The 27995-nt window shown below is 39.4% G+C and overlaps 1 protein-coding gene across 1 annotated transcript; it reads left to right on the forward strand.

Annotated features, from left to right (window-relative positions):
* Positions 1-484: 484 nt before the first annotated feature.
* On the forward strand, positions 485-27946 carry LOC311271818 (dihydropyrimidinase-related protein 5-like). The gene is made up of 14 exons (XM_084377704.1): positions 485-589; positions 10539-10653; positions 12637-12786; positions 19234-19392; positions 21020-21199; positions 21501-21569; positions 22484-22528; positions 22621-22696; positions 22821-22977; positions 23148-23289; positions 23472-23614; positions 23714-23921; positions 25372-25555; positions 25648-27946. The coding sequence occupies exons 2-14, from the start codon at positions 10543-10545 to the stop codon at positions 25731-25733; spliced, it is 1710 nt and encodes a 569-aa protein (XP_084233830.1). The 5' UTR covers positions 485-589; positions 10539-10542; the 3' UTR covers positions 25734-27946.
* The last annotated feature ends 49 nt before the right edge of the window (positions 27947-27995 follow it).

Raw genomic sequence — 27995 nt, forward strand, 5'->3', positions numbered from 1 at the left:
TAATGGGCAACTTGATCTGCTGAAGATGGTTGTATGATATAATAGAGAGCTATAAGACAGCTATAAATAGACTTTATGTTGAGATCAGTCAACCATTGTCCAAAATTATGATTTAACTTTCAATATCAACATTTTTATTAGGCTACAATAATACATAGTTTCTCCGTACATACAGAAATGATCTATGATGACTTGGGTTTATAGTTTACATTCACATTAACCTATAACTTGCTGATTAAATTGAAAAATAAAATATATTAAAAACATCCACAATTTGTCAAATCAGCTCATCTGGTACTAACCGCATTATTTCCGACAGCCTTGAAAGCAACATATGTCTCTGGAGGCAGGAGCAGACACGCCCCTGTCTACTGAGGAGAGGAGACCCCTTCGCTCTACACAACTCGTCTCCTATTGGTGGATTTTTCCGTTGCTCAGGTTGGAACGGCTCCTGATTGGCTGCTGCCGGACTGTCGGCATCGAAGCATCTGCGCCTCGCGCTCTGCCAGCTGTCCTCGAGCACTCGGCTAGTGCTGGGCAAAGGCGAGAAGCTCCTGCTGAGGAGGATCTGGGAATCTGGAAAAAAAGGGTAAGAAGCCAAAAAATGTGGGTAAAATCAAGATGTCAGGGGTTATGTTTTCTGTTTGACAAGAAGTGAAGGAATTTATAATCAATATGCTGATTTAGACCGTTAGAAATCTGTTATATGTCGTCTGACGTTAATAACCGCAGTGTTCAAACGTTAATTTCCGCTGTTTACACTTGGCAAATCAACGTTAGCTTGACATAAGAGAGTTTTTTAGTATTTTTATTGTACATTTTCATTCAAGCAATGATGTAATTCTGCGTTTACACGTGAATAGACATCAATCGATTCGAGTCATTTCTTTGCTGAATGACATTTTAATGAAATTTGACATAAATATAGAGACAGACGCAAGATTTGGTCGTATGTTGTAAACTAGCATCGCGTGCCTTTAGGCGACGAATTATGGGTGAGGTGTGTGTGTGTGTGTGTGTGTGTGTGTGTGTGTGTGTTCGGCGTGCCATCAGTGCAATACGTCTCTGTGTAATGTGTGTGTGTGTGTGTGTGTGTTGGTCGTTATGTAAGTCTGCTATTCGTTTAAAGGTTCTACCAAATATATTGAGTCATAGTGGTGATGAAGAGGAATCTGGAGTCGTCATGCATACAAACGGGTGTGTGTGTGTGTGTGTGTGTGTGTGTGTGTGTGTGTGTGTGTGCACGCCATGATCGTGTTTGTGTGGTTGGGAACATGATGTGAACAGAACAGGTGATTTAATCCTCTGTTTTCTGTTGGATTCTGTGTGGAGGGTGTTGCATGCAGACCTCCTCTGGGGGTGTGGAGGCCTTCATCATTTGGTTTTAAGGATCCTCAAGGGTGCTTTAAGGGGCTCTGGGGGTTCTCAGTGCACCACAGTGAATTGAATATCTTAGATTGCATCCTAATTAGATGATGTAACCTGTTTCCCTGCACTTGGTATATTCCATTGGCGTTGCATAAATAGGGATGCACATCACAAGTTTGCAACAGTATGAAGCAGATGAGAAAGCAAATCCTCACATTTGGGAGGTTGTAACTGGAAAATATTTGATTTGTTTATTTGATAAATGTGCAGCACGTTCATCCACTGAGCCAGAAAGACTTTGCCAATGTCAGTTTCCTCCCACAGTACAGAGACATGCAGGTTAGGCTGCTGTAACTGGGACTCTTCTCTTTCTGTAGGTGTGAATGGACAGAATTATAAGGGAGTAAGAGGTTTAGATAATAAATGGATGGCAATTTATACTTAATCAATCAATTAATGTCCACCTTCTGTCTATCGACTATTCCCAATCCTATATCTGCTGCTATGACCACCAAAACCATATATCATATAGTTAAATAAAAAATGTATGAATGCCAGCTGGTGCAGGGTAAACCACAGAGGACCAAGGAATCAATATTCACACTGGGATACAATTGACACTATTTAATTAACAGTTGCATTAAATACCACAAGAGTACAGTAGATCTTAGAGTAGATCTTACTTACTTACTTATTTTTGGAGTGGCATGCTGGTGTCCTTCCTAAGCCCTAGTTTTGCTCGAAACAACCTAGATTGTACTACATGCTGTTTGGCCGCATCTGAAGGAAAAAGGACTCATGGCTGTTCTGAATTGCCAACACTCAAAAAAGCCTTCTGCCACAGACAGGGGTGAGACCCCATGAATCATGCAAATGGGGATCAGGGTGTACACTTTGAGACAGTCTTTCCTCAAAGGTACTCGTGGTGTTGCACCAAAGTCCTTTTCGGCATGTTTCGCCACTCAGCAGCCATCTTGGCAACGCCCCTGAGCAGTTATTTCCTCATAACAAGACCAGACTCTTATCTAAATGAATGGGGCTCGAGACATAACTTCACTTTCAATGGTCACTGGGATATAAAACCAGTCATATCTGATTTAAATATAGGTTTAAAACCCCTTTTCCACAGATATACTTCTACTGCACATGCACATAGTTTCATGACACCGACTGATTTCATGGCTCCATGGCCAGCTTTACAGGTGCATACTGCCACCCAATGTGTGCAGATGCTGCGCTTGCAAGTCAATGAACGTGATTTGGCCTCTGGGTCTATTTATCGGCTATAATTTTACAGATATTAATAAATAGCTGATTATACAGATTTCTCAATATTAGGCTGATATTACTAAATATTACATTTTATATTTTGCATTTTATATATCATATATTCCTTGTGTAATGCTTAGATAACCTCACCTTTCTTGGTAATCATGTGCATTAGTGTGATATCCACCTCCTTGATGCTAATTTGAAGTCCGCCAGCACCTGCTCCTTCCTGGCTTCAAAATTGGTTCAACTGTTATGAATTTTAGCTGTGTGCTCGTGCCAGTGCAACAACATAATTGGCTGATTAGTTTGCTTGTTTTTTTTAACTGGTTTGTCTCCTCACTTATCAATCGCTACGTGAGGTGTGCGTGATTGCATTTTGTCAGTTTTGAAAGTTACAAAAGCTGTGGACACCCAAATTCTGATGCAGGAAAGGTGTGGCTGGGAGGGGTTTAAGACCATCTTACATCCAGTGTGTTGAAGAGCTTTTGATGCTAATGAAAACATTCCGGGGCCATTTATCAGATATCTGTTTGCAATATTGTATATTGCCTGTTGGTGGCACAGAAGGAAAGGTCAAAGGTCAGATTAAAAAATGTAAGAAGTTCTTCTTTGAGAACTTCTTCAGAGGAGAGTGAAGGTGAAGGAGAGAAAATGATGAATTAATAAAAACATTTTTCACAAAAAATATTTTTACATGACCAGAGAGCATGCAGAGAGCCAGAGATGTCCCTAATCCTCTGAGTGATGGCCTAGTTATTTATGAGACCACTGTTGTTGTTTATCTGTGTGTGATTCACTAATGGCTTATTCATCCATGAAGCTCCAGTAGCACCCACAAGTCTTTAAACCATCGTGTGTGTGTGTGTGTGTGTGTGTGTGTGTGTGTGTGTGTGTGTGTGTGTGTGTGTGTGTGTGTTCAATGTCTATTTTTGTCACCAATTGGTTGTAAAGTTGTCAATGCACGTTTGTTCTTGCTTTTTAAATAACTCTACAGTTCACACACACTGGCTAACACATATTCAAGCAAATAAACACACACACAGATACACACTGTACACCGTCTCTCCCTGTGGTGATTACTGTCTACATCAAGCAGGAGTCAGCAGCTGTCCACTCCTTTCTTCTCACTTACAGCATGCACCAACACACACACACTCATACGTTTTCATACCACACATGTAGCCTGCACTTGTTCAGAAACAGACATCTGAGGATGTCAGCAGCTACTATTTCACATTTATGCTGTTTCTAAACATGCACTTTCACGAGCTGGAAGTTTTGGTAGTCCTCTTGCCTTTTTTTGGCTCTGATGCACCTCTGCCTCTGTCAATTATATTTTGACATACTTACAATTAAAGTCTAGAGTTTCAGTTTATTTTGATTACATTTTCAAAGTGCTTTTACCTCTCTTAGTTATAACTATATTATGGAAATCAATTAGTTGTCAACTGTTAAATTAATCAATCTGTTTGGCAAATTGTTTATGAAAACAAAAAAAGCGTCCTCTGATTCCAGCTTCTTAACTGTAAAGTTTCTTTACTCCTCTATGACAGTAAACTTCATATGTTTGGGTTGTGGAGAATTTTTAGGATGTCATTGTGGGCTTTGAGAAACACTGATCAACATTTTTTACCATTTTCTGACATTTTATAGATCAAACGACTAATTGATTAATAAGAAAATAACAGACATGACAGATTAATTGACCATGAAAATTAACTTTAGATAGATAAATAGTTTTAGATAGTAAATTGTGAAATGGCTGGGAGTAGATATGACCATGTTGTTATGTGTGTGCGTGACATTGTCACGATGTGACTTTGGGAGTCTGGACTAACTCTGCCTGCTGCTCCTCATTCATTATTAATTAACACCCCATTAAAAAAACTGCCTGCATGGAGAGGGTGTGTCTGGGTGTGTGTGATTGTGAGCATGAGTGTTTGTGCATGTGCAACTGCACGTGTGTGTGCGTGTGTGTGTGTGTGTGTGTGTGTGTGTGTGTGTGTGTGTGGCAGCTGGTCACAGAGTGAGTGAGAAATGCTGCCTGGTGTGGCACTGTTTGTCTGTGTGTCTCTCTCTCTGGCTGTCTGTCTGTCATACCTACTATGACACAGCAGAAAGTGAACACGCACGCACACATACACACACTGTAGACCTGCACTGAAGAAGTTTAAAATAGATCTGTACTTTTAAGTTTGAATATTTAGATGCAGTTTTTGAGGCCACACAATTGACTGAAGCAGTGTCATCATTAAATCATCTAGGTTGTAAAGTCATCTTTGGATTGCCTAGTGCACTAGGGCTGCAACTCGTAATTATTTTAAATATTGATTGATCTGCCCATTATTTTCATGGTTAATTGATTCATTGTTTAGTCTATAAAATGCAAAATTGTAAAAATGCTATTGCAGTTTCCCAGACCCCACAGTGGCATCTTCAAATTGCTTCTTTTCTCACAAAACCCAAAGAAAAGCAGCAAATCTTAACATTTAAGAAGCTGGAATCTGCAAATATTTGAGATTTTTGCTTGAAGAACGGCTGAAAAGATTAATTGATTATCAAAATAAGTTTCTCCTTATCAATAAATTGTTTTAAAGTGCACTGACATACCAAGCTGACCCAAATAAGTAGCTGTGACAAAGACCGGCGAACCACTCCTCGTGACACCTCACGTCTCATGTCACATCACGTCACAGGACCTCATAACACCTCACGTTGCCTTATGTCCTGTAGCGTCTCCTCCGTCACCTCATGTCACATCACGCCTGAAGTCGACTCACATTACTTCAAGTTGGCCCACTTCTTTGGTAAAAAGTCTGTGCTCCTAATTCAGAATACACCATGTAAGGACAAACAAAACTTCTTTTTGGAGAAGAAAATATTGGATTTAGTGAAACTACACTAGAGATTAGAGATAGATTAAATCAATTATTCATGACAGCCAGTCAGTCTGATCAGACTGTGATTGATGCTGATTTATCATGTTAAAATGATTAATAATTAGAGCCAACAACATACAATTGCTGGCTGCATACAATGGGCACTATGGTTTTCATGCTTCCTTCCTTTGTGCAGCTGAAGGGCTTCCTGTGTGTGTTAGTCAGTATTAAAGGTGTCACTGTCCAGAATGTCATTATATAAGTTGACATTAATTTCCTCAGACTTTACAGTCCTCACAGACACACAAAGCTCCTACTGTCCTGTGCAGAGGTCTTGTTTAGTCAGCGTTCCCATTCCCACACACAGTCAGTCAGTCAGCTGTGTGGGTTTGGACAGAGCTGACTGGAAAATAGTGACAACAGCAGCTTCATCCTTTAAATACGAGTAATAGAGGACAAAATTTTATGTAGACATGCCTACTACTTACTATTGTACTGTGGTGAAGTTTTTGACATGACTACTCTGGGGACTAAACGAGACAGACAGAACAAACACTACATGCCATTTGTCCAATAAGAAGAGTGGTTGATCTCTTTTGTCCAAAGCATTTTTATTTTTGCCAGAAATTGTGTGAGTCTGTCTGTATTTACTGTACAAGAGAGGCTCATTTCAAACTCAATCAGTCCTTTGATTTGGCACCTGGCCCACTGGAACTGTGATCCTCTGCTGTTCCCAGTATGGTGTCAGTTTCTGGTCGATCTGTGAGGCTGGACAGTGGCAGTTCACTTGCTGTACAAGGGGTAGAGGTCTTGCTGCATCAGTATCACCTGCATCCAAAATAATCAAATGTGGGTCAACTGTCAAAGATCTGCTTGTAGGAATAAGAAACGACTTCCATTTTATATTCTGCATCCTGCTAAAATGACTTTTCAAACCAAAGCAAACATTTCACAGCTAGTGTGTGGAATATTTCCTGTCTGTTTCCTTTCCTTTAGTCTAAAGAAACCATTCAAAGTAATAATCCAGTACCATAACAGTTCAACATTTAATCCTAAAAGTATTTGCAATCAACGTTAATAGGTGCATGGGTTCGGAAACAGTAACAAAAAATCAAATGTGGTCTTTTATATAACCCACAGATTAAATGGATGGACTATGTGATTAGTAGATGAGTAATAGGAACAGACACATTTCCAGTGGGTCAAAAGCTGTGTAAGATGTGAAATGAACATCAGCGTGTGATACGAGTCAACAAAAACAATTTTACATTTTACTGTCTAGAATAAAGAAATTGTTACACTGATTGGCCTGCTGGGGGCACTACAATTAAAGGCCAGAAGGTTAAGAAGGTTGAGTGTTTATTTAAAATCATCCAATCAAGGGAAGGAAAATAGTTTTTTAATATCCACCTCAATCAAGAACTCGAGCTGGTAAATCAGTCTTGGTGTTTTAGTATGCTTCACCATACCATGACATGCAGTTGTTTTTGTTTGTGTGTGTCTTTGTAGGCTTTTCCACTGAAAGCACTCCAGTTTCCATCTCCTGGGAAACCAATCTTTTATTCTGGCTGCCAGGCCTTTAGGGCCCTGCTTCCATACTGCACCTCCCCCCCAACCCACCCCACCACCAAGTTTATCACGATCACTTTATCCCGCATCTCTACACAATCATCCCCTTCTACTCTTCTTCCATCAGTGGACCCATCTCATCCTCACCCTCCCTTCTGTTTCTTTCTCTTTGTCACCCTGTCTTTTCCCATCAGTTTTCTCTGAGTTAGACTGGAGTCTGATCTCGTGCCAAAAGATTTCTCTCACTGCTTATAGAATGCCTTATAGCAAAGCCAGATAGTACAAACATTTTATTATTCTCTACTTTAATAATCAGATATTTCAGTCATTACATTTCTGTGTTCAGAGCAATAATTGTGTCAATTAAATGTCAATACATTTCTACTAAAGGACCGCAACTCACGATTATTTTCATTATTAATCGATTTATCGTTTTGTCCATAAAATGTTCATGACAATTTCCCAGAACACACAGTGATGACTTCAGATTGCTTCTTTTGTTCAACCAAAAGGTCCAGAACCCATAAGTGATAACAAAAAAAAAAACAAGCAGATACATTCAGGAAGCTGGAACCAACAAATGTTTGACGTTTGTTTCTTGAAATTGACATAATTGGCAAATTATTTTCTTCTATCAACTAATCAAATAATCAATTAATCGACCAAACGTTGAAGCTCTACTGTGCTCAGGGTTCCAGTATAACTGTTTACACTGGTTGAACTGCTGTACCTAACCATTTTCATTTAGGTGCACCAGCGCAAAATTTACAACTACGCAATAATGCATTTTCAATTTTTTTTAATACGTTATGTAAATGATAAGAATCTGGATTAAGGGTGCAAATGCACATTTTTCTTCATTTAACAAGCAACAAGAAATTACCTTATTATTTACTAAATAAATAGGTGCACCAGTGCAACCAATGAAAATGTTGCACCAAAATGTGCAAGTAAAATAGTTATACCTTGAAGCCTGGTACTGGAGCACTAACCATATGTTCTACCAGGCAATATTTTGGTATTTACTGTATGTTTGCATTACTTAAAAAATAACTTGACCAACAGGAAATCCAAAGCCTCATGTATTTCTTAAAGTGAGAACTTCTGCTAACTTTTATCCTCCTTTTTGGACCCATTTCAACCTTGTGTGGTCGGGGTATGAATTTCAAGCTCCTCATTATTCTGTCAGTGTTCTCTTTTCTTCTGTCATTCCCCTCCTCTCTCCTTTCCTTCCTCTCTCTATTCTCCTCCATCTCTTTGAGTTGATTCTGTGTGACTGGGAGGCTATTGTATCCTGCCATCAAACACATTGCATACAGCCATCCATGCAGAATACACACATACACACAGAGGGATGTTTGTAGAGGAACCTCTCACTTTTGTTGATCCCATTAGATTTGCTCAAGCTGCTTTCTTTCCCAAGAAACATCTGAAAGTATCTCATGTTCGACCAATACCTGGTAAAAATCCTTGTTGCAAAAATACACTTTTCATGTACAGTTTACTTTGAAATATGTAGATATTTATCCAAACTCGAAAGTCTAACAAAAATCCTACACACACCTGCAAGTAAAATTTCATCAGACAAAACATTGGAAAGTACAAGAAGCTAATACTTGTCTGAAACTCTCAAACCACAACATTTAGCTGAATAGGAGTCTGTACATAAGCTGTGTGCGACATGTACTGTAACTAACACAACCTGAAATTACCATTGCCAGAAGTTATCATTATCTTTTGTAAAGGAGGGGGTGGGGAAAATAGATGCCCACAAACACCACCAGGCATTCATTTTAAAAAGTGCTCATTGGGCAACTTTCAGTAAAAATTTCTGAAATTAGGTTAATTAGATCCATGTTTCTTAATCAGAAGCCCTTTAGGAAATTCATCTTGCTTTAAATATTTATAGGAAGTAGGGCTGCAACCAGCAATTATTTTTAGTATTAATGATTTGAATACTATACTATGATTTGGAAAAATGAGGGTTTTCTAAAGCCCAAGATAATGTCTTAGATGAATTGCTAACAGTTCAAACCCAGCAAATATTCAGTTTAGTATCTCATCCAGTAAAACCTCCCATTGGAAAAGCTGGAACAACATAATGTTTGGAATATTTGCCCAAAAAACTACTTATAATACAGTATGTAACTCCATTAAAAAGTCTAAAATCGACGAGACCTTTGCTATTTATCTACAACAGTGTTCAAACACAGAGAAATCATTATATTCATGGTAATGATCATCGCTACAACTCTTGGGAAAAATGTCAGACATGACTAAAATTAGCAGGTGTAAAACTTCAATACATTACCTCATCCTTGAAAATTTGTGCCTGAGTTACGCCAGATAGTGGTCGTTGTTTACCAAAAAAGAAACACAACCCCCATGATCACACGTTACTTCACAACGTCATCAAACTACATATTTTGTTTTCATTGTTTTGATTGAAAGAAACCTAGCAACAGAAACTACATACTGTGGGTTTCAATAAATAAACGGATTATGAAAACATTGTTATTTTGTCAGTTTAATTCCCTAATTGTTTCAGCTCTGGACAGTTGTATCCATTAGAGTCCAACTTGTCCACTAAAAACAGGAGTGAAAAACAGTAAATATTGGTCTTTTAAACCCAGCTGTCTTAGCTGGTAAGACAATCAAGTAAGCAGGTATAAAAAGCCTCTACTTTCCGTCAGGCCATGCTACTCTGAGAATCTGTTCCAATCCCACAGATACTGTAATAGATTTGTAAATTATGGATCCTCTGCTCGCCACTTAATATTTCATAGACCGAGCTGACACACTAAAAGCTTGGAGGAAGTTTTCCATCTCCTGAGATGAAAAGACAGAATATGTGTCAGAAACTGTTACTCAGCAGAAAACAAGATGAACAGATAATTATATCTGGTATAATTATGGATTATTAGCTCCTTATGTTTCAGCAATCAGAGGCAGCATCGTACCAATCTGTTTTTTAATGAGTGAAAACTTCTTATTAGAGAATATTACAACATAATTTCTGCAACAAAGGCCGTGAAACATACTCAATGCCACAAGTCACATATTAGACTTTTACCTGAAATATCTACCTACTTGTAAGAGGGATGTTTTTTTTGTCATTTTGATCCGTCTCCTTTCAAACAGTACCATTTTTTAAGGCTCAATCTGCACAAAAACATGGAACAGTTAGGCAAAATGTAATTCATCATTTTTGCACAGAAACATTGGACAGCCTTGTGGGAGGAGTGCACAAATAAGTGGTTTCCAGTTGGGCTGCCACTCAGACACGCCAAATGAGTCATACAGCAGCATTTTCTTGGTTATTTCCCATTTCTTTTCCGACAGGAAGCTGCCAGCACAGAACTCAAGCTCTGTGGTAACAGTGTTGACATTATGGTCTCCATGTTTATAGTGTAATATTAAAGTGAAATGTCTTTTTTGTTCCTCTGGTAGGACTATGGCTGCCAACATGGGGTCGATGCGTATCCTCATCAAGGGAGGGAAGGTGGTCAATGATGACTTCACCCAAGAAGCAGATGTCTACATTGAGAACGGCATCATTCAGCAGGTAGACCATATTTACACACACATGCTGTACAAATACACACATTTTCACACAATAACATGCACATTAAAACATAAGTCATACCCTTATTTTTCTCAGCATATTTCTTTGTCTGTCATGACAGACAAGCACACACTTTGACTGGCACATTCATTGTCCAGAGCGTCCCCAGCTGTTAGTGTGACTCATTCCTCAGTAATACATTATGAGGAGAATGGACTGTTCTGTGAACTCTGCGGCCTCTGCACGATGATAGTGAAAGCTATAATTAGCTCACAGAGCGTTGTCATGGAAATAAGCATCGGTTTATGTGAGGAGGATGCATTCGACTCAGAAACCTGGAGAGCTCAGCTGTAATCCCACTGAAACACCACTGCCATAGATAGTCGAGCTCACACACCTTGTGAAAGCTTATTTCCCTTCCAGTAACAGTATTGTTGAGAGGATCGGTGTTTGGAGAACTTAAACATAGACACGTGTGAATAAGGTTGTTTATTTTGATTTGCCAGTTAAGTGATCATTTTTAAGGCATTAAGTAGGTGATAATATACAACATATTTAAAAGAATGATGACTAAGGTGTAGGTTGATAACACTACAATGTAAAGCAGAGTGGTATTTCTCTTCCAGCTCCTTGATACTCCCACTCACTTGCAAAGTGCTGTATGTGTTGGCACTGACTATGGTTACTTTGCAGTGAGCATTTACTATTCAAGCATGTATGTGAAGCCAGAGCCTATTAACAGCTGAAATGTCTAACTTTACAGTTAAAAATAGGGATGCACCAATTGAGAAATTTTGGGACAATACCGTTGTGCAAGGGAAACAAAGAAATCTTGATTATAAAAGTAATTCAGCCCTTCATTACAACATCTTTAAAAGAGCACAAATACGGTCATATAAGTCAACCAGTAAACAACCTTTAATATAACCTTCTTTAAAGAAAAGGGAAAAAAGTTGCTGAAAAAATAGTAAACTGCTTTAAAGGACTTGTTATCCCGTGGAACACCTACCTACTCAATGCGAAGAATTTGTCAGTACTTTCATAGCTATGGTTGCGTGAGTTGTATATGACGATAACCACAGTGAATCATTGTGATGGACGATGACATCGTGTTAGCCTCATAGGATTGAAACAAAGTTAGCTGGCTACCTGTATTGAGGAAGCTAAGCTAATGCAATTAACAACAACACTGAGAGATTGAGAAAAACATACTAAAAGCAGCCCTGCAAATAAAAGTCACTGCTGCCACCAGTGTAACGGAGCATATTGAGTTTTGCCTAATTGAGAGGGTTTAATACGTCACTTCTTGTCATTTTCTGTCATGTCACAAATGCCAACAACTCCTGTCTTACGGCAACTCTGAGGGGACACACTAGTTTTTTGTGCTCTCCGGTGGGGGCCTTTAAATCATGATGGTATGATGGCATTGTCTATCAGCCTTAGACATAGCCTTATAGACTGATGGCAAGGATGCCACGAGCCAGTAGCTCATTAATATGCCAGCAAAAAAATTGATATGGCACATCAGATAAATAGCAGCCAGTATCGGTGAATGTCATCTTGTCAGCTAATAGGCTGATAGTGGTCAACAAGACAAATATCGGTTGATACCAACGTTTGGCTTAAGTATCACTGCATTCCTAATTAAAAACACATGTAGAAAGTCGAGTAATTATGGTGGTGTTGTCACCTGGTTTAAGTCCTTCTGCTAACATACACACAGTGACAATGCTAACACGCTGAAGTTAAGCAAGTTAAACTTTTACCATATTCACCACCTTAGTTTAGCATTTACGGCTGAGGCTGATGGGAATGTCATTCATTTTGCAGTTGTTCGGTAGACACATGGGACATATTAAGTTTTTGACCTGATGGTGCTAAATAAAAGTTAATTATAAAAGTTATTAGGAATCAGGCTGAGGAGGTGATTAACTGCTTGTTAATAAAGTTGTGTAATTTGTGCATTTTTGCTCTTCGTGGCAGGTTGGAAAGGAACTGATGATACCGGGTGGGGCTAAGGTGATTGACGCCTCTGGAAAGCTGGTGTTGCCGGGCGGAATAGACACCAGTGTGCATATGCAGGACAGTTTCATGAACGCAGCCATTCAGGATGACTTCTACAGTGGGACCAAGGTACACACACACACACACACACACACACACACACACACACACACACACACAGGACTGTGTTATGACCCGTCAGCATGCCTGTGATTAACACATTTAGAAACCAGAGGCAGCTGTCATACACAGACATACTTTCTCTCTCACTCACTCTTTACTTTCTATATACAAATGTTCACCCTGCTTTTAGCTTCATATGTTCATCAAGACTAATCACCACATATGTTCTCACGCTGGTCCTTTAGGAAGTAAAACCAAACAGCTGTGACACGTTTCTGGTTGATGGCAAAGACTTCTTTTTACCCACACTCAAACCCAGCTGTTCAGCCTTCATTCATACGGTTTATTAGTTCAATTCTTTCAGATGGTCTGCATGTTTTCCACTGATCCCCTGAGACTCAGAGGAGAGAGGATGATTTAATAATTAGGAGACTTAAAAATCCGAAAGGAGTGTAATTGTTGCCCAGAGCAGTAATGTGTAGGAGGATGTTGTGGGCTGTTTTTGTTCTTGTTGAAGGACGGATTTTTATCTCTGGGGGGGTTTAAGTCATAGCCGTCAACTTGGTGTACAAGGGTGTGGCAGTCGTTCGACATAATGTAAGCTTAGATCAAACAAATTTGCAGAAATCCATTTTGAAGGCTTACAGCAATTGTGCGTTTAGGACCAATGTTCCTTCTTATGATCATGATTTTCTTGGTGAATCACATTTATCCAAAAAAAACACTGGATTTCCAGAAAATTAGTGAGTTTAATAGTAGAAGATGATGACTGCCTGAAGAAAGCTCTGGTTTTAATTTTGTAACGCCTAGAGAACATGTTTTAAATGCTGATTTTATTCTGTCGTCTATCATTTTGAGATTTGTTCAGCAATTATTCCCCCAAAATTAAACTCTCAGCGTGTGTTGGTGGTAGTATTACACAAGATAAATCTGTATCAAGCATAATCACAAACCTATCTTCTTTCTTACATAAAGAGAATGAGATAAAATAATGTAGTTGCGCGTTGTTATTTTTGTTGTTTTCAAATATTTCAGGCAAACAAAAGTAATCTCTAATAATATTCAGATTTCTGTAGAAAATTAATTTTGCTCATACTGTGTAAGATTAGAGCTAGCTATCACCATTGATTCAATTCCAATCAACGATATCCTGAGTATATTCGTTTTCTGAATAGACTTGAATAGACGATGTGATACTATGTCCGTCAGTGTGGAGGATAGCCTTCAGAGATTTACTCGCCAAACGGAAAATCAATCCCTTTTTGGAGCCTGACAGGTGTTAACTTCAGAAACTGACATATATACATGTATTGAAAGATCAATCTCAGGATTTTATCAATCAGATTGGATGATATCGGATCATTTAAATGAAGATCAATTTGAATCAGAAAATGTTTGTTTATCATGATATTTATTTGTTATGTCCATCCACAGTCCTGCATGTTGGCCTTCTTTCGGTTCAGTACTATATCTTCCCTCTAAGTAGATCAGCTGAATGTTTGGATTATAATTTCTAGTGTCTTTCTTCTTAGAAACCGTGCCAGTGCGTTTAGAAGATTTTGTGGTAAATGACATTAACTGCAGGGTCTTTGCGGTGCTGTATGTGAATGAGCTCCGAGTCTAATGGAATGCCAGATGAATTGGGGTGAGAGGAATTTGGGGGGATTGAATCGTCCATATGCCAGCTTTACCCCGGCAACCCCCGATCACCAACCCCTACCCACTGACCTCGCTGCCATGGCAACTAACCCCCCACTCTTAGTGTGGAAATCAGAGGCAGCAAATGTGTGTGCACGCATGTCCATGGTAGTATTGTGTGTTCTCTATGGTGACTGCGTTGCTGCGGCAACAGCTCATGTGCAATTGTGATGAACCCCAAAACTATTTCCCCCGGCATCCTCCTCTCTCCCTCCCATCGTTTTGTTAACAGTCTGCTCCCTCTCCTTCCGTCCTCCTCTCTTCCCCCCTCACTGTTTCCTCTGCTTCACCCCCTTCTGTTTCACCCACTGCTCCCCTCCAGTGCAGATTCACACTGACTTACAGCAGGAGAGTGATTTATCTATTTTTTCAGCTTTGTTGGCTAGATAGTAAGACCACAAACTTGATTAACTTAACAAGTAAATAATGTTTTTGCAAATGTATGTTTTCTCTGTTATTTCATTTATAGTTTGTTGTAATTGCAATACAGCCTGTGGGCCGAATGTTGCCCTTTAATAACCTCATCTCAGCCCTTAGATATTTTTTTAGTAGACTGATTAGCCCATTCATTAGTAATGTCTATGTCTATGTCTATGTCTATGACTATCTAAGCAAAGGACATTTACAAGAATCAAACTGACAACTAGCTTCTTAGATTAAAAAGTTGTTTCTTTAATATATAATATAATTTTTTTGTAAATCTGGCCCTTCTGAAAAAATATTTGAATAGGCCTGATCAACCATTTAAACTTATGGGAGTGCCTGTAGCTGAATGGTTACAGCAAAAGCATTGTCGCCAGTGTGACCAGCAGGCAAACAACTCCCCAACAATACAACCAGACACTCCCATAACACTACAACATTTGTACTCTTAACTACAAACTGAATACTGTGTACTGTACTTACACTGGACTTAAGTTTGATCCCCTCTCACTGTGATCCACAATCAGTCTACTGCAGTAATGATCAATCATATCGATCAAGTAAGAATTTCAGCTTGACTGCACCAGATCAGATCTGATTTATTTTAGAAAAGACAAATACTCAGCTAAAATATCATCAGACCAGCTCTGTATCTCTCTGAGCAGGCTCTGCAGAGATCTTTTTAATGTCTCTGCAGGCAGGAGACGTAGAGGGAGATGATGAGGAGGAGGAGGTGAAGGGGATGAAAGACGGTGAGCTGCTCAGCTGTAATGGGAAGTATGAGAGGTCCTGATAGAGGCTGTTCACAGAGCAGCAGTTGTAATCTGTCTGACTCTGATAGCCTCTCCCAGAGTCCATGATGCAGAGACCCTCTCATCCTCTCAGATCTGTCACGTCTCACTCACTCTCTCCCCCTCCCTCCCCCTCTGTCATACATATAGTACATGTAGCTTTCTGTGTGCTTATTGGTTTTTTGGGATCATTTGATTATTGAACTATTAAATGATTTATTGTCATCGCGTACAGGAAACTTGGGCTACGACTAAAAATATTTTTTTAGTTCATGATTTGTCTATAAAATTGCAAAAATGTTGTGATGACTCAAAATTAAGGCTGCAACTAATGTTTTTAGCATTGTCGATTAATCTGCCAGTTACTTCCTCAGTTTTTAAGTGCTGTCGTTTTCAGATGTTGATGTTGTCTTCAAATTTGTCCCAAACCCCAAAATATTCAGTTTACTACAACAGACAAAGAGCAGCAAACACTCCCTGTAAGATGTTGGAAGCAGTGATTTTTTTTTGCTCTTTTGCTTAATTAAATTAATAAATTATCAACACAGTTGCTAATGACAGTGGATCATTTTTTTCCAATTGACTAATCGTATATTCGAATAATCATTTGAGCTCTGCTTCAAATTGGTCATTTCAGTTTTTGTTGATGAGTCAGAGTTATGTATTGTTATTCAATAAATAGCAATTGATTATTGGATAGTTTTCTTTTTATATAATACCATGTTGACTTTTGTTTTAGTTGCAGTGATTTGTGCATCACAATCTGCTGCCAGCACACACTGACAGATGCACATTCACCCCCTCTCCTTCTGTCTGTTTTACTTTCTTGTCGGGGGATTATCTTCACAGTAGGAGTTGGGGTCTTTAATAGAGTGGGGGATTCATGTTAAAACACAGTTTGGGATTTATTTGTCAACATCCACTTTAACCCTGCTGTCAAGGATCAGTAACATGTTTAAGGAATCAGAGGGGGGAATACAGACAGTATGTCGGGTTTACTGACAAGAGAGCTGTTAGATTAAAGCCATGTTGATGATCTGATGGTGTAGTGCTTAACAACAGGATAAACACACAGTCTGCTTTTACAGTCAGCTGCACCATATGTAGAGTATGTTTGTTGTTTTTTCTAACACAATGACAACAAAGTGTTTTTTGTTACAACAACAAATATGTTTCTGTTATAATAAGTTTAAAAAAATGCCATACACTTACTTAACCATTACTGCAGCTGCAAAACAAAATGTGAAAATCATTTAAGGGCGACGTTATGGGTGTTGACATTTATCATAACACACAGTTCATGTTTAAATTAACACAACATATTCATATCATAGACCCCCGACAGTGAAAAATGTGTTTCTTCGTGTTCCTACAGTTGAATGTATGAGCTTTACTGTGTAGGATGATGTATGTGTAGAGTTTGACACTAGAAGGTTGTTTTCAGTCCAAAATAGTTTGGAAGCCAATACTGATCCAATACTTGGAACTTAGTGAAAAGACATAAGATAGTAAGTAAGAAATGTGGCTGGAAGGGATCTTTAAGTAGTAAGTCAAATAAAATCCTAGATGTCTAATGAAATATTTTACATATGATAACATTTTACAGTAATTTGACATTTTTTAGGATAAAAAATAATATCTGCATCTATTAACAAAACATGTCTGCTCACAAACAGAGTGTACTGAACAAAGAACTAAAACTGATGTTTTTACAAGAGAAATGTTGAAAAACTGCCTGATTCGTCTGCTTCCTCCACTGGTTTCATCAGCAACTCCAGTTTCAAACAATTTCATCAGAGCAGCCCAGACTGAATATGTATTATGGGTGATAACCGCCTGTCAGTGTTGATTTGCTACTTCTTAAATCTTTTCGTAGCAGATTTGTAATTAAGAACAGTCTAAAATAAGACTGTAGTTACAGATGCAGCCTAAAAAGAGGAAACAGGGCAGGATTAAAGACATCTCATCCTGCAGACAGTTTCTTTATTCCTGCCTGGCAGAGGAAAGTCAGATACTTTCCTCAGCAACACTCGCACTGATGAAAATGCACAATCATATTGTTCAGTATACCAATCACATATACATGCACATGGCTTTCTCCCTTTAGCTCTTTCGTCGAGTTTCTTTCACCTCTTCTGCTCACACAATCTCCCTTTTTTGAGAAGTGTACTGGCAGTAATTTTTAATTAAGGCCATGCAGGCAGACAGTATAAATCCCACAATCCCCAGCTGTGTCCATGTCCTCTGACACACAGTCACACACACACACACACACACACACACACACACACACACACACACACACACGCACACACACACTGACAGTGATCAATGACACTACACCACTCATGCACACACGTATGCAGAGACCTTATGCTGACACTGCAGATGATTCGGTCTGGTTACTATGGTAATGGTCTACCTGATAGCTCGTTGGCTGGCGGAGCTGTCACTTATAAGTAGATGAGCCCGCCCCTGTCTGCGACACGTCTGGAGTCTGGAACACTGACATAAAAATCAGAGTTTTCATATTTAATATCATTTTATTCAGGCCACGTTGTAGAAATGATTGAAGATGAGCACTATTTTGGTAGTGAGCACCTGTTTTAGCTCAGATGATGTGAAAATGAACTGAAGTAGGTTGATTGGGACATGGGATGTTACCTGTTTTTATCTCTCCCTGCTGATTTCCTGTTTCATAAATGATTATTGTCTGTTTCCCCATCATGCCTCGGTGCAATATCCCTGTTAGACTCTGTAAGAGGATATTAAATAGGAGTTTCAGATGGAGAGTGGAGGAGGAGGAGGGTGGGGATGTACGACAGGCATGGCTGAGCAGTATCTGTTGTCATGGCTACACAAAAGTCGACCAAGATGAAGTCAACGCAGACCACTCCCCGTCATTTTTTACAGCCTGTCATCCTCTTTTTGCTCTCATACTTCTCTGTGTCTTTTAATGTCTAACTTTCTGCACTTTCTCCCTTTCTTCATCAGTCATTTTCTCTCTCATCCTCATCTTCCCCCTTTTATGTTTCCTGTCTTGTTGCGAAAAACAGGCATCAGCTTCAGAAAAGTTAACTTTTTTAAAGATTTTTCAAAGGAATATTGTTCTCAGAGGGAGCAAATCAACATCATCAAATGTTTTTTTTATAGGATTAGGTTTTATTTTGTTATAATAAGGAAACGGAGGAGGGACGCAGAACAAGAATCAGAATACAGAAATTGTACACAGAAAGAAAAACAAAGCAACAAGCTTGAAGTTCGTCTTCATCTCTGAAGCTTTCTAGCTGTTAACACTTGTATGTGAATAACTATGTCAGTCTTTGTGCATCAGTCTTTATACAACTAGTAACAAGTCGACCATGATGATGATGATGATGAGCAAACAGTTCATGAGGAAGCACTATTGCTCATTGTCACCAAGACAAGCACTGTCTATGTGCTTTACAGTGGCATCATTGTTCTCGTCTCTAATCAGTCTTTCTTTTCTCTTTCTCTCCCTCCTTCCTCTCACCTCTCCTCACCCCCTCACCTCACCCAGGCGGCTCTGATGGGTGGCACCACCATGGTAATGGCTATGGTCCTGCCTGAGCAACACTGCTCCCTGCTGGACGCCTACGAGAACTGCCGAGGTCAGGCTGATGCCAAGGCCTGCTGCGACTACGCTCTTCATGTCGGGGTGACCTGGTGGGGATCAAAGGTAAGAGCCAATGAGGGGACAACATGTGAACTGTACCAGGACCAATGAACAGCATTGATATTTTTTTTTTTATGAACAGATATCATTCTTTGTTGTTTTGCTCCTCAAGCTTTTATCTTTGCTGAATGAATAATAAATCAACCAAACCATTTTCATATATGGGTAAAATGTGTAATGACCTAGATTAAACCTGACATGAACTAGGTTAACACACATGCTCACTGGGCACGTTAGGCAGATTCTATGAGTCAACATGCTTCATTCAGCCTTTGGCTTTAATATCTGTGCTGTATCGTCTGCTGCCACATTGTAGGGCTGCACAATATTTTCTCAAAAAATTATATTGCGATTATTTTGACAGATATTGCGATTGTGATATGATACAGAGTTATGATTATTTTTTCATCAGAATTTTCATTTTCACTGAAAAACATTTCTACAATCACGATGATGTGACATTTGTTTGTGTCTGTACCAAACAAATGCATACATTCATATGCCAGGGTATTTCTGAATGCTGCATTAAAATGCTGTTTTGTCAAACATTTTACCTTTATTCAAAAATTGTAGCTTCTTGTTATTTGGATGTTGCACTTATTGCCATATTGTGATTTTGATTTCCATTAATTGTGCAGATCCACCACATTATCATCATCCCTAACTCTTCCTTGTAAAACCATGATATACTTGTAACTAGTGCTGTAAACGAGAAAGATTGCCATTATCAATTAATCTGACAGTTATTCGGATTCACATGATGTTTTCAAATGTTTGGTTTTGTCCAACCAACAGCACAAAAACCTAAAGATGTTCAGTTTATAATGATTCATTGGTTGATGAATTACTTCAGCCTTAATGGCCTCATGTTGCTGTTGTATTTGATGAATACCTTTTATAAATTCCTTGCAAGTGTTTATAATAAATCACACTTAAAAACTGATTATTACCTCTTCTCTCTAGCATTGTTCCTGCAGGTATGAAAGTATGTGTAACCTGCTCTGTCATTTTCAGAAAAACGGCTTTATATCCTACTGACTTTGACTCCGTTCGAATAAATTACAGTAAACAAAAACTAGAAATTTTCATGTGAAGTTTATTTAATTAGCAGCATTGATTTTGTGCATTGTTCCTGATGACAGTACGGTTAATGTGTGCTGCATGAACGACGATACTACAGGTACAATGCTTCTTTTATGTGGACATAGTGAGGATGTATTCTCCTTCATTTGAATTTTGATGACCACTTTACTGCAGTATAACTAGAATATATACTCTTCAAATCATCATATAGTTTCCATTTACTGTATTTTGATTGAATTAAATGGATTTTACTATGGGTAAATGTCTCTGTGGGACTGTGATACTCACTAATGTGAATGCAATGTGATCTCACTCTGGCTGATCTCCAAGCTCATTTCATGCCCCATATAACACACACACACACACACACACACACACACACACACACACACATAAGCACACACACATACAATAAAGACAGTGTTTCCCCTGGCTAACACTCTCTACTGTCTGCCTCTGCTAATACAAACTCCCCTAGTCCTCAACAGTGATTGGCTGCCAGAATAATTTCAGATCCTTGACCTCCTGACCTTTGTCCTGTGATCAGGTGCGTAACGAGATGGAGACCCTGGTGAGGGAGCACGGAGTGAACTCATTCCAGATGTTCATGGCCTACAAAGATTTCATGATGCTGAGGGACTCTGAGCTCTACCAGGCGCTGCAGACCTGTAAGGACATCGGGGCCATCGCACGCGTCCATGCTGAAAATGGAGAGCTGGTGGCTGAGGTGCACATCCAAAAACACTCAAATCAACACACACATGTATTCACTTGTTTTCTTTCTTTTAATTTTAAAACCAAACAAACAAACAAAGCCCAAAAGAGTGTGTGTAGAAGAGCAGCAATATGTGCAATATAGCTGATCTTCTTTACTTGAAACTTGTTCTATATAGATTAAGAAACTCAATCCATCTTTTCCAACATTGATAAAATATGTCTATTTTGATTCTCAAAGCAAAAGTTATTTATAAAATTGTAAAATTGAACTTATGTTGAAGTGTTTGTGTATGATTTTGTGTGTGTTTTAGAGCGCAAAAGAGGCTCTGGATTTGGGCATCAGTGGACCGGAGGGCATTGAGATCAGTCGACCAGAAGAGGTACATTTCCTTCTAAGGCTATTTCTTGTCACTCAGTAATTTTTCCTGGAGATTTTCATCTCTTCTAAAGTGACATGAATTGAAGCATTTTAGATTTTCTGTGCTCTTAGTTTTGTTTTGTTTTTTATAATTTTTTTTCTCTTTCTCTTTGAATCCTTAAAATGTTGATTAATACCTAATTTTTAAGGGTTGGTTGTTTTCATCACAATGAAAATTAGATTTAGACAAACTTGTAGGCACGATGAGTTTTGGTGCTTAACCACATTGAATTAATTTTAAAAGTAATACATATGATCCAAAGAGCTTTTCACACTGCACTTAGCCCGATGCTAAAAGCAATTGTAGAATCCTGGCCAACAAAGCTTTAGCACTGCCGCTATCCTAAATCCCGGCAAATTTCCAAGTGGGATAACACCAAGTTTGGAGTGTGCTTGCTGGTTAGCCCTGAGTTTGCAGGTTTATCCCCTGAAAATCGACTGAACACAGGGCTAAGAGGTGCCAGTGTGAAACCGGGTCAAAGTAAACATTGGACTTGGGCAGTAGTCATGCATCATCTAGAATGTAAACGTTAATTATGTGGTCCAAAGGACATTCAACCCAGGGCTTGTAGAAAAGCGGTGGTTATTGTATAGCCCAGGGCCAAGGTTAACTCTTGGTTAACGATGTATGTGTGGAAAAGGGCTTATTTATCCCAGGATAGCCCTGGGCTAAACGGATGCAGTGTGAAAAGCCCTTAACTGTCGTTACTAACTGGTCTAAAGTCGAATGTTCCTGTAAAGATAAATAAGCTGACCATGACCATTCACATATTGCAGTCTCTTTGGATAGAATTCAAGATAAAGACCTAATATATAAATGTTTAAAAAAGTATTTATTAAACTTCTCACTTTGTGATTCTGTCTTATTGTCTACAGCTGGAGTCTGAGGCTACTCACAGAGCTGTCACCATCGCCAACAGGGTAAACAGATGCTTAACCCAATTTTAATATCTTGTCTGTGTGCAGGTGTCTGTATGTCACTAATAAATGAATGAATGCTCTGGTGATTGCAGGCTCGCTGCCCAATCTACCTGGTGAACGTGTCCAGTATGTCTGCTGGAGATATGATTGCTGCTGCTAAGATGCAAGGTGAGAAGCTAAAAAAAACCAGTATGAAGTATTCAAGTTCCTCAAGCATGAAGATTTTTACAGTTGTGATGATATAAAGCAGATGAACATGATTTAAACAAGCCTCTTTTGTTCATGTCTGTAGGTAAGGTGGTCCATGCAGAGACCACAGTAGCTCATGCAGTGCTGAATGGGATGCAGTATTATCACCAGGACTGGGCTCACGCTGCTGCCCACGTCATTGTCCCTCCTCTCCGCATCGACCCCAACACGCCCGGATACCTCATGGGCCTGCTGGGCAAGTATGTGCTCAGTCCAAAAATAAATGTACTGTACTTGTAAAACATGCCCCTAAAAGACATTACAGACATGATTTTTTTATGATAATTGAGCTCAATGATTACTGATGATTTAGAATTGTATTGGCATTTAAAATAACGTACTATACTGAACATGGACATCCTGTTTCCAGTGACACTCTGAGTGTTGTGGCGTCGGAGCACCGTCCATTCGGCACCAAGCAAAGAGCTTTGGGCAAGGAGGACTTCACAAAGATCCCTCATGGAGTGGCTGGTGTCCAGGACAGGATGAGTGTCATCTGGGAGAGGGGAGTGGTATGTACGCACATACAGTAGACACACATACAAACCTGCAAGCAAGTTTGTGTGTGTTATTTAGTGACATATTTTAGTGACAGTAACAGGAGGAGACTCTCTCTGCAAATAGATGGAGTTGTATTTGTAGTTGTATTTCCCTGGCATTAATTAAGTTCATTTTAATGCATTTATACTTGCAGGTTACTGGAAAAATGGATGAGAATCGTTTTGTGGCAGTGACAAGCTCAAATGCTGCGAAGATCTACAACCTGTACCCACGCAAGGGTCGTATCATCCCTGGGGCTGACGCTGATGTCGTAGTCTGGGATCCTGATGCAACAAGGTGATGAAGTGGTTCACAAACACAGATTACTTGTCATTTTTGTTTGATTCAATGAAAAAGAAAAAGCACTGGTATTAAATGGCTGTTCCGTCTTCGCAGGACGATCTCTGTGAGCACTCAGGTGCAGGGCGGAGACTTTAACCTGTACGAGGGGCTGCGCTGCCATGGCGTTCCCCTGGTCACCATCAGCCGAGGACGTTTGGTGTGTGAGAACGGTGTGTTCATGTGTGCCGAGGGCTCCGGAAAGTTCTACCCACAGCGCACCTTCCCTGACTTCCTCTACAAGAAGATGGTGCAGAGAGAAAAGGTGCGTTCACTTTCATTCATTCAGTCACATTTGTTTTATATAAAAGCAGAATCAAATGACTAAGAGTTTCTTCAAAGGTTAGGCAGTTCTGTCAGTGCACCAGGACTCGTGCTGTGCTCTGCTGTGTCAGCCGACAGCGAAGCTGCTACTAACACACCCATCATACTGTGTCTAACTGCACTGATTTGACAGTCCATATAAAGGATTTAATGCTCTTGCTCCCTCTGCACGCTGACGCTGTTTTTCTGTTGCTGCTGTCTGCAAAAACCTCCTCCACCCAAACCCTGCAGGGTTGGGTCTGCTCTGTTTTAGATGCACTGGGTGATTTATACTGCTAGCTTTTGGGAATTAATTTTCTACGCTTTCTGCATTTCAATGTTTTTATACCTTTTATGGCCTTGTTACTTATAAAGAAGTAGATTTCTTGTTTAATGTAAACCTCCCTACAAGAATGTCTAAGAGGAAGCGTCTGTATTTGTCTCATACAATGTATAATGAGTGAAAGTGGTTCTCCGCGTATCTCAGTAGCAGTGGGCAGCCATATGGTATATGGCACCTGGGGACCAACTCCATCTCCAGGCCAGTGCCTTGAAAAAGGCCACTGGCACTGAATTTAATTTAATCTACATGTTTTTGACTGCATATGGACAAAATGACCATGGCATCTTAAACTGGTTGGCTCCTTTGAAAAATATGGATTTTTTTAGTCTATAAAAGTCCAGAAAAAGTCCAGAAAAATCCACAAGGAAGTTTTTGTGCCAGAGAATGCTCAAAATTACAGTAACATAAGAATAAAAAAACAAAAACGCAATAGAAGAATAAAGTGTAAAAGTAACAAAGAACAAGTAAAAAACAATAAAAACTAAAATAGAAAAGATAGTGTATACAATGAGATTGAGATGAGATCTTTAGTCTACTCGGGAGGATGCTCCTTAAGATGAGAACCATAAATGTCAGGTCAAATACTTATATAGCCATCCCCATATGCAACTTATGATCATTAATTACTTAAAGTGGAAACAGACAACCTTTCTCTCCTACTAGCTATTCCAATTGGTATTAGTGTTGCTGCTGTTGTCACAAAGACAACTGGATGGTTTCCTTTTTTAATCAGTCACTACAACACAGCACAATATTGAGTTTATTCTTGTATTTAGTCTGCAATAGAGATGGTGCCAGGCTGCACTAGATCACCACCAGTCTTCATTTACCTGGTAGATTTTGTATGTGGTGTCAGACAAAACAGCAGTGAGGTTTGTAGGGAACCATCGAAAAGCAGATGGTGTTGTTATTCTACAGCCATTTCATTGTGCAATCATTTACTTCATTACAATATGTTAAAGCAAAAAAACTTTTTTATTGCCAGTTTAATATCCATACCCATTGTATTGTATTCTGTGTGTGTTCTGTATTTATTCTTGACTGTTCACCTCTTCCCTCTCTGTTTCAGACTCAGGCTTATAAAGGGGTTGCGAGGGATCCGTATTCTGGTGACGTGGCCAAGGTGGCAAACACCATGAAGAAGGAGCTCGGTTTAGGCCCCATAGACGGAGAGATGTCCAACAAAGGGCCCCAGGGGGTTCGTGTGCACCAGGGAGTCCGAGACCTTCATGAGTCTTCCTTTAGCCTCTCAGGTAGGCTGGAAAAAAACTAAAAACAGTGCGGTTGTTTAATAAAACTGTGTTTTTGGTGATTTTTATGTAGCAAATTTGTGTTCTCCTCTCAGGGTCTCAGGTTGACGACCACATCCCGAAGAGATCCTCGGCTCGGATCCTGGCCCCTCCTGGTGGCCGCTCCAGTGGTATCTGGTAATCACTGGTGCTGGAGCTTCACCCGTCCGACCCTCCTTGTTTTGTATAATTCTGAGCAACCAGGAAAACTGCACTGATTTTCAACCACAGGATTAAAGTTAAGAAGGGAAAATAAATTCAAGCACGTCTGTGATTTGGGAAGACCTAACTGATGATCAGTGATCTGCCAAAGTGACTTTTACAAATCTAATTTGTGTCTTAATTGGAGTGAATGACCTGACTAATTACACGAGAGTGAAGGGCTAACCGTGATTTTAAAATGTTTTACCAAATTCAAGCTGATCATACTAACATTGACAAAGTCTGCTCATTATCACCCTGCTCGTATCCTGTGAAGTAACGCAAACTAAACAAACTGTGAAAGATAAAAAACAGTACAGTTTTTGATGGTTTCAACTGAAGTGATGTCGACTGAATTATTTAAAAATAGTACAACTGGATTCAGTGAATTATCTATTATACCCCTGTCACTCACTCACACACACGCAAACATACAGTACACTGTAGACACCATAGCTTTAGACTCATACGAAGATGTGTGTGGATTCTGTTTGTGATTAAACGCCCACTGTGCTCGGCTTCCTGCTGCACTGTGGGTTCCTCTAACAGTGTTTTTATTTCCAATGGATGAACTGTGCTGTGTGGTGGTGAAATCCAACTGCTTCGAAACACCGTGTGATCTTACACCTACACTCTCTAAAATAGAGCCAGACTCAACTTTATCCATCCTTATATTTTCACTGCCTCTGACTGAAACAACACTCACATATCCTGGATACATTCCTGCCTCACCTGCTACGTAGCAGGGTCTATAGTTACTGAAGTATACAACCTGTGGGTGAGAACAAATCTGGTCCCACAACAGCTAAATGTAAGCATTTCTGTCATGGAAGTGTGGCATCTATAGACCTTGCAAAGGACTCAAAAGACTGAAAAGAAAAGTCAGTTCTGTTTCTTGAAGGATGGATGAAGAGAACGTAATTTCAAGGATATCAAGAAGGAAAAGCTTTCTGTGACTTTGCTACTGACGAAACAAAACATAAGAAAGAATAATGCTTGCTGTTATTTTATTCTATCATTTATCAAATCTAATGCTTCAAAAGCCCTGAAAGTCCTGCCAGTCCATCAGTTATTGTGACAATTTCTTAGGCTAGTTCCACTGAGCACCAGAAAGATCACTAATAATGATTTCCCCAGAAAACTTGTGGATACTCTGCCCTTCTGGTACCCAACGACAGTCTGACTAAGCTAGCAACTAACCAGTGAATCTTTTTAGCTACAGAGCCAGGATTTCTCCTTCAGGAGATCAAAACAGAGTTAGAAGGAGAGTTCGGTAAGGCCACAAGGTTTGATTTGGAATTTTCGAAAGTGGCTTGTCCGTAAAAGACTTTAATTTTCTGACAAAAACAAGAAAAGCTTGTATAATCCTATGTATAAAATGTCCAATAGTAGGCATTGTTTATCTAAATTGGCAAGTGATTTATCTGTGATTACACTTCTCATGAACAATACTAGTTTTAAATGTTTGCACATCATCAAGCACAATAAGAAAGTGTTGAAATGAGTTTTCACAGTTAACAAATGAGGCCCCAGAGGGACCAGAAAGTAATGGAAAGAAATGAAATGATGTTGTTGAGTTTCAGTAACATCTCACAGACTGCATTTTGAAAGCAAACTTCCTGTTTGTAGGAATAAGATGGGACTGTTGTTAGAGAAGTGTGTCTCCACAGAGCAGGAAGATTGAGCTGCACAGGCTGAAGAAAACCACTGATCCTCTCACCTCCTGACGATGTCTCATTCCTGAATAGCAGTATTATATTTATACATGACCACGTCTTCTTGTCTGTGAACTATATATTTAGGATGTTTTTGTTTTGTTTTTTAGTTGAAAGGATAAATGTGCCAATGTGAATCACCCGTGTCACACCCACATTCATGCATGAAGAGCACCACATGGAGACGAAGGAGTACAACTTCTCCTCAACGCCACAGGTTCACAACAACTGGTGCTGTTTTTTACAATTAACCTACAATGGCGTTATTTTATTGTTGGATGGTTTTGTTGTTTTGAAGGCACTGTGACTGGTCAGTGGCTGTGTGTGTTTGTAGATTCTTGTTGTGTTGGACAGTGAACCTGTTGAATCTGTAAGTGGCTGCTTGTTTCTTACCACAAGAGTAATGGCAAAGAATAAAGTGAGAAAAATAACATCTTGATTCTTCTTGTGTCATCTGATGTTTCTAAAATGCCAATATAGAACAATTG

This window comes from Pagrus pagrus, assembly GCF_965226575.1.
Source record: "Pagrus pagrus genome assembly, chromosome: 16".
Taxonomy (NCBI): domain Eukaryota; kingdom Metazoa; phylum Chordata; class Actinopteri; order Spariformes; family Sparidae; genus Pagrus; species Pagrus pagrus.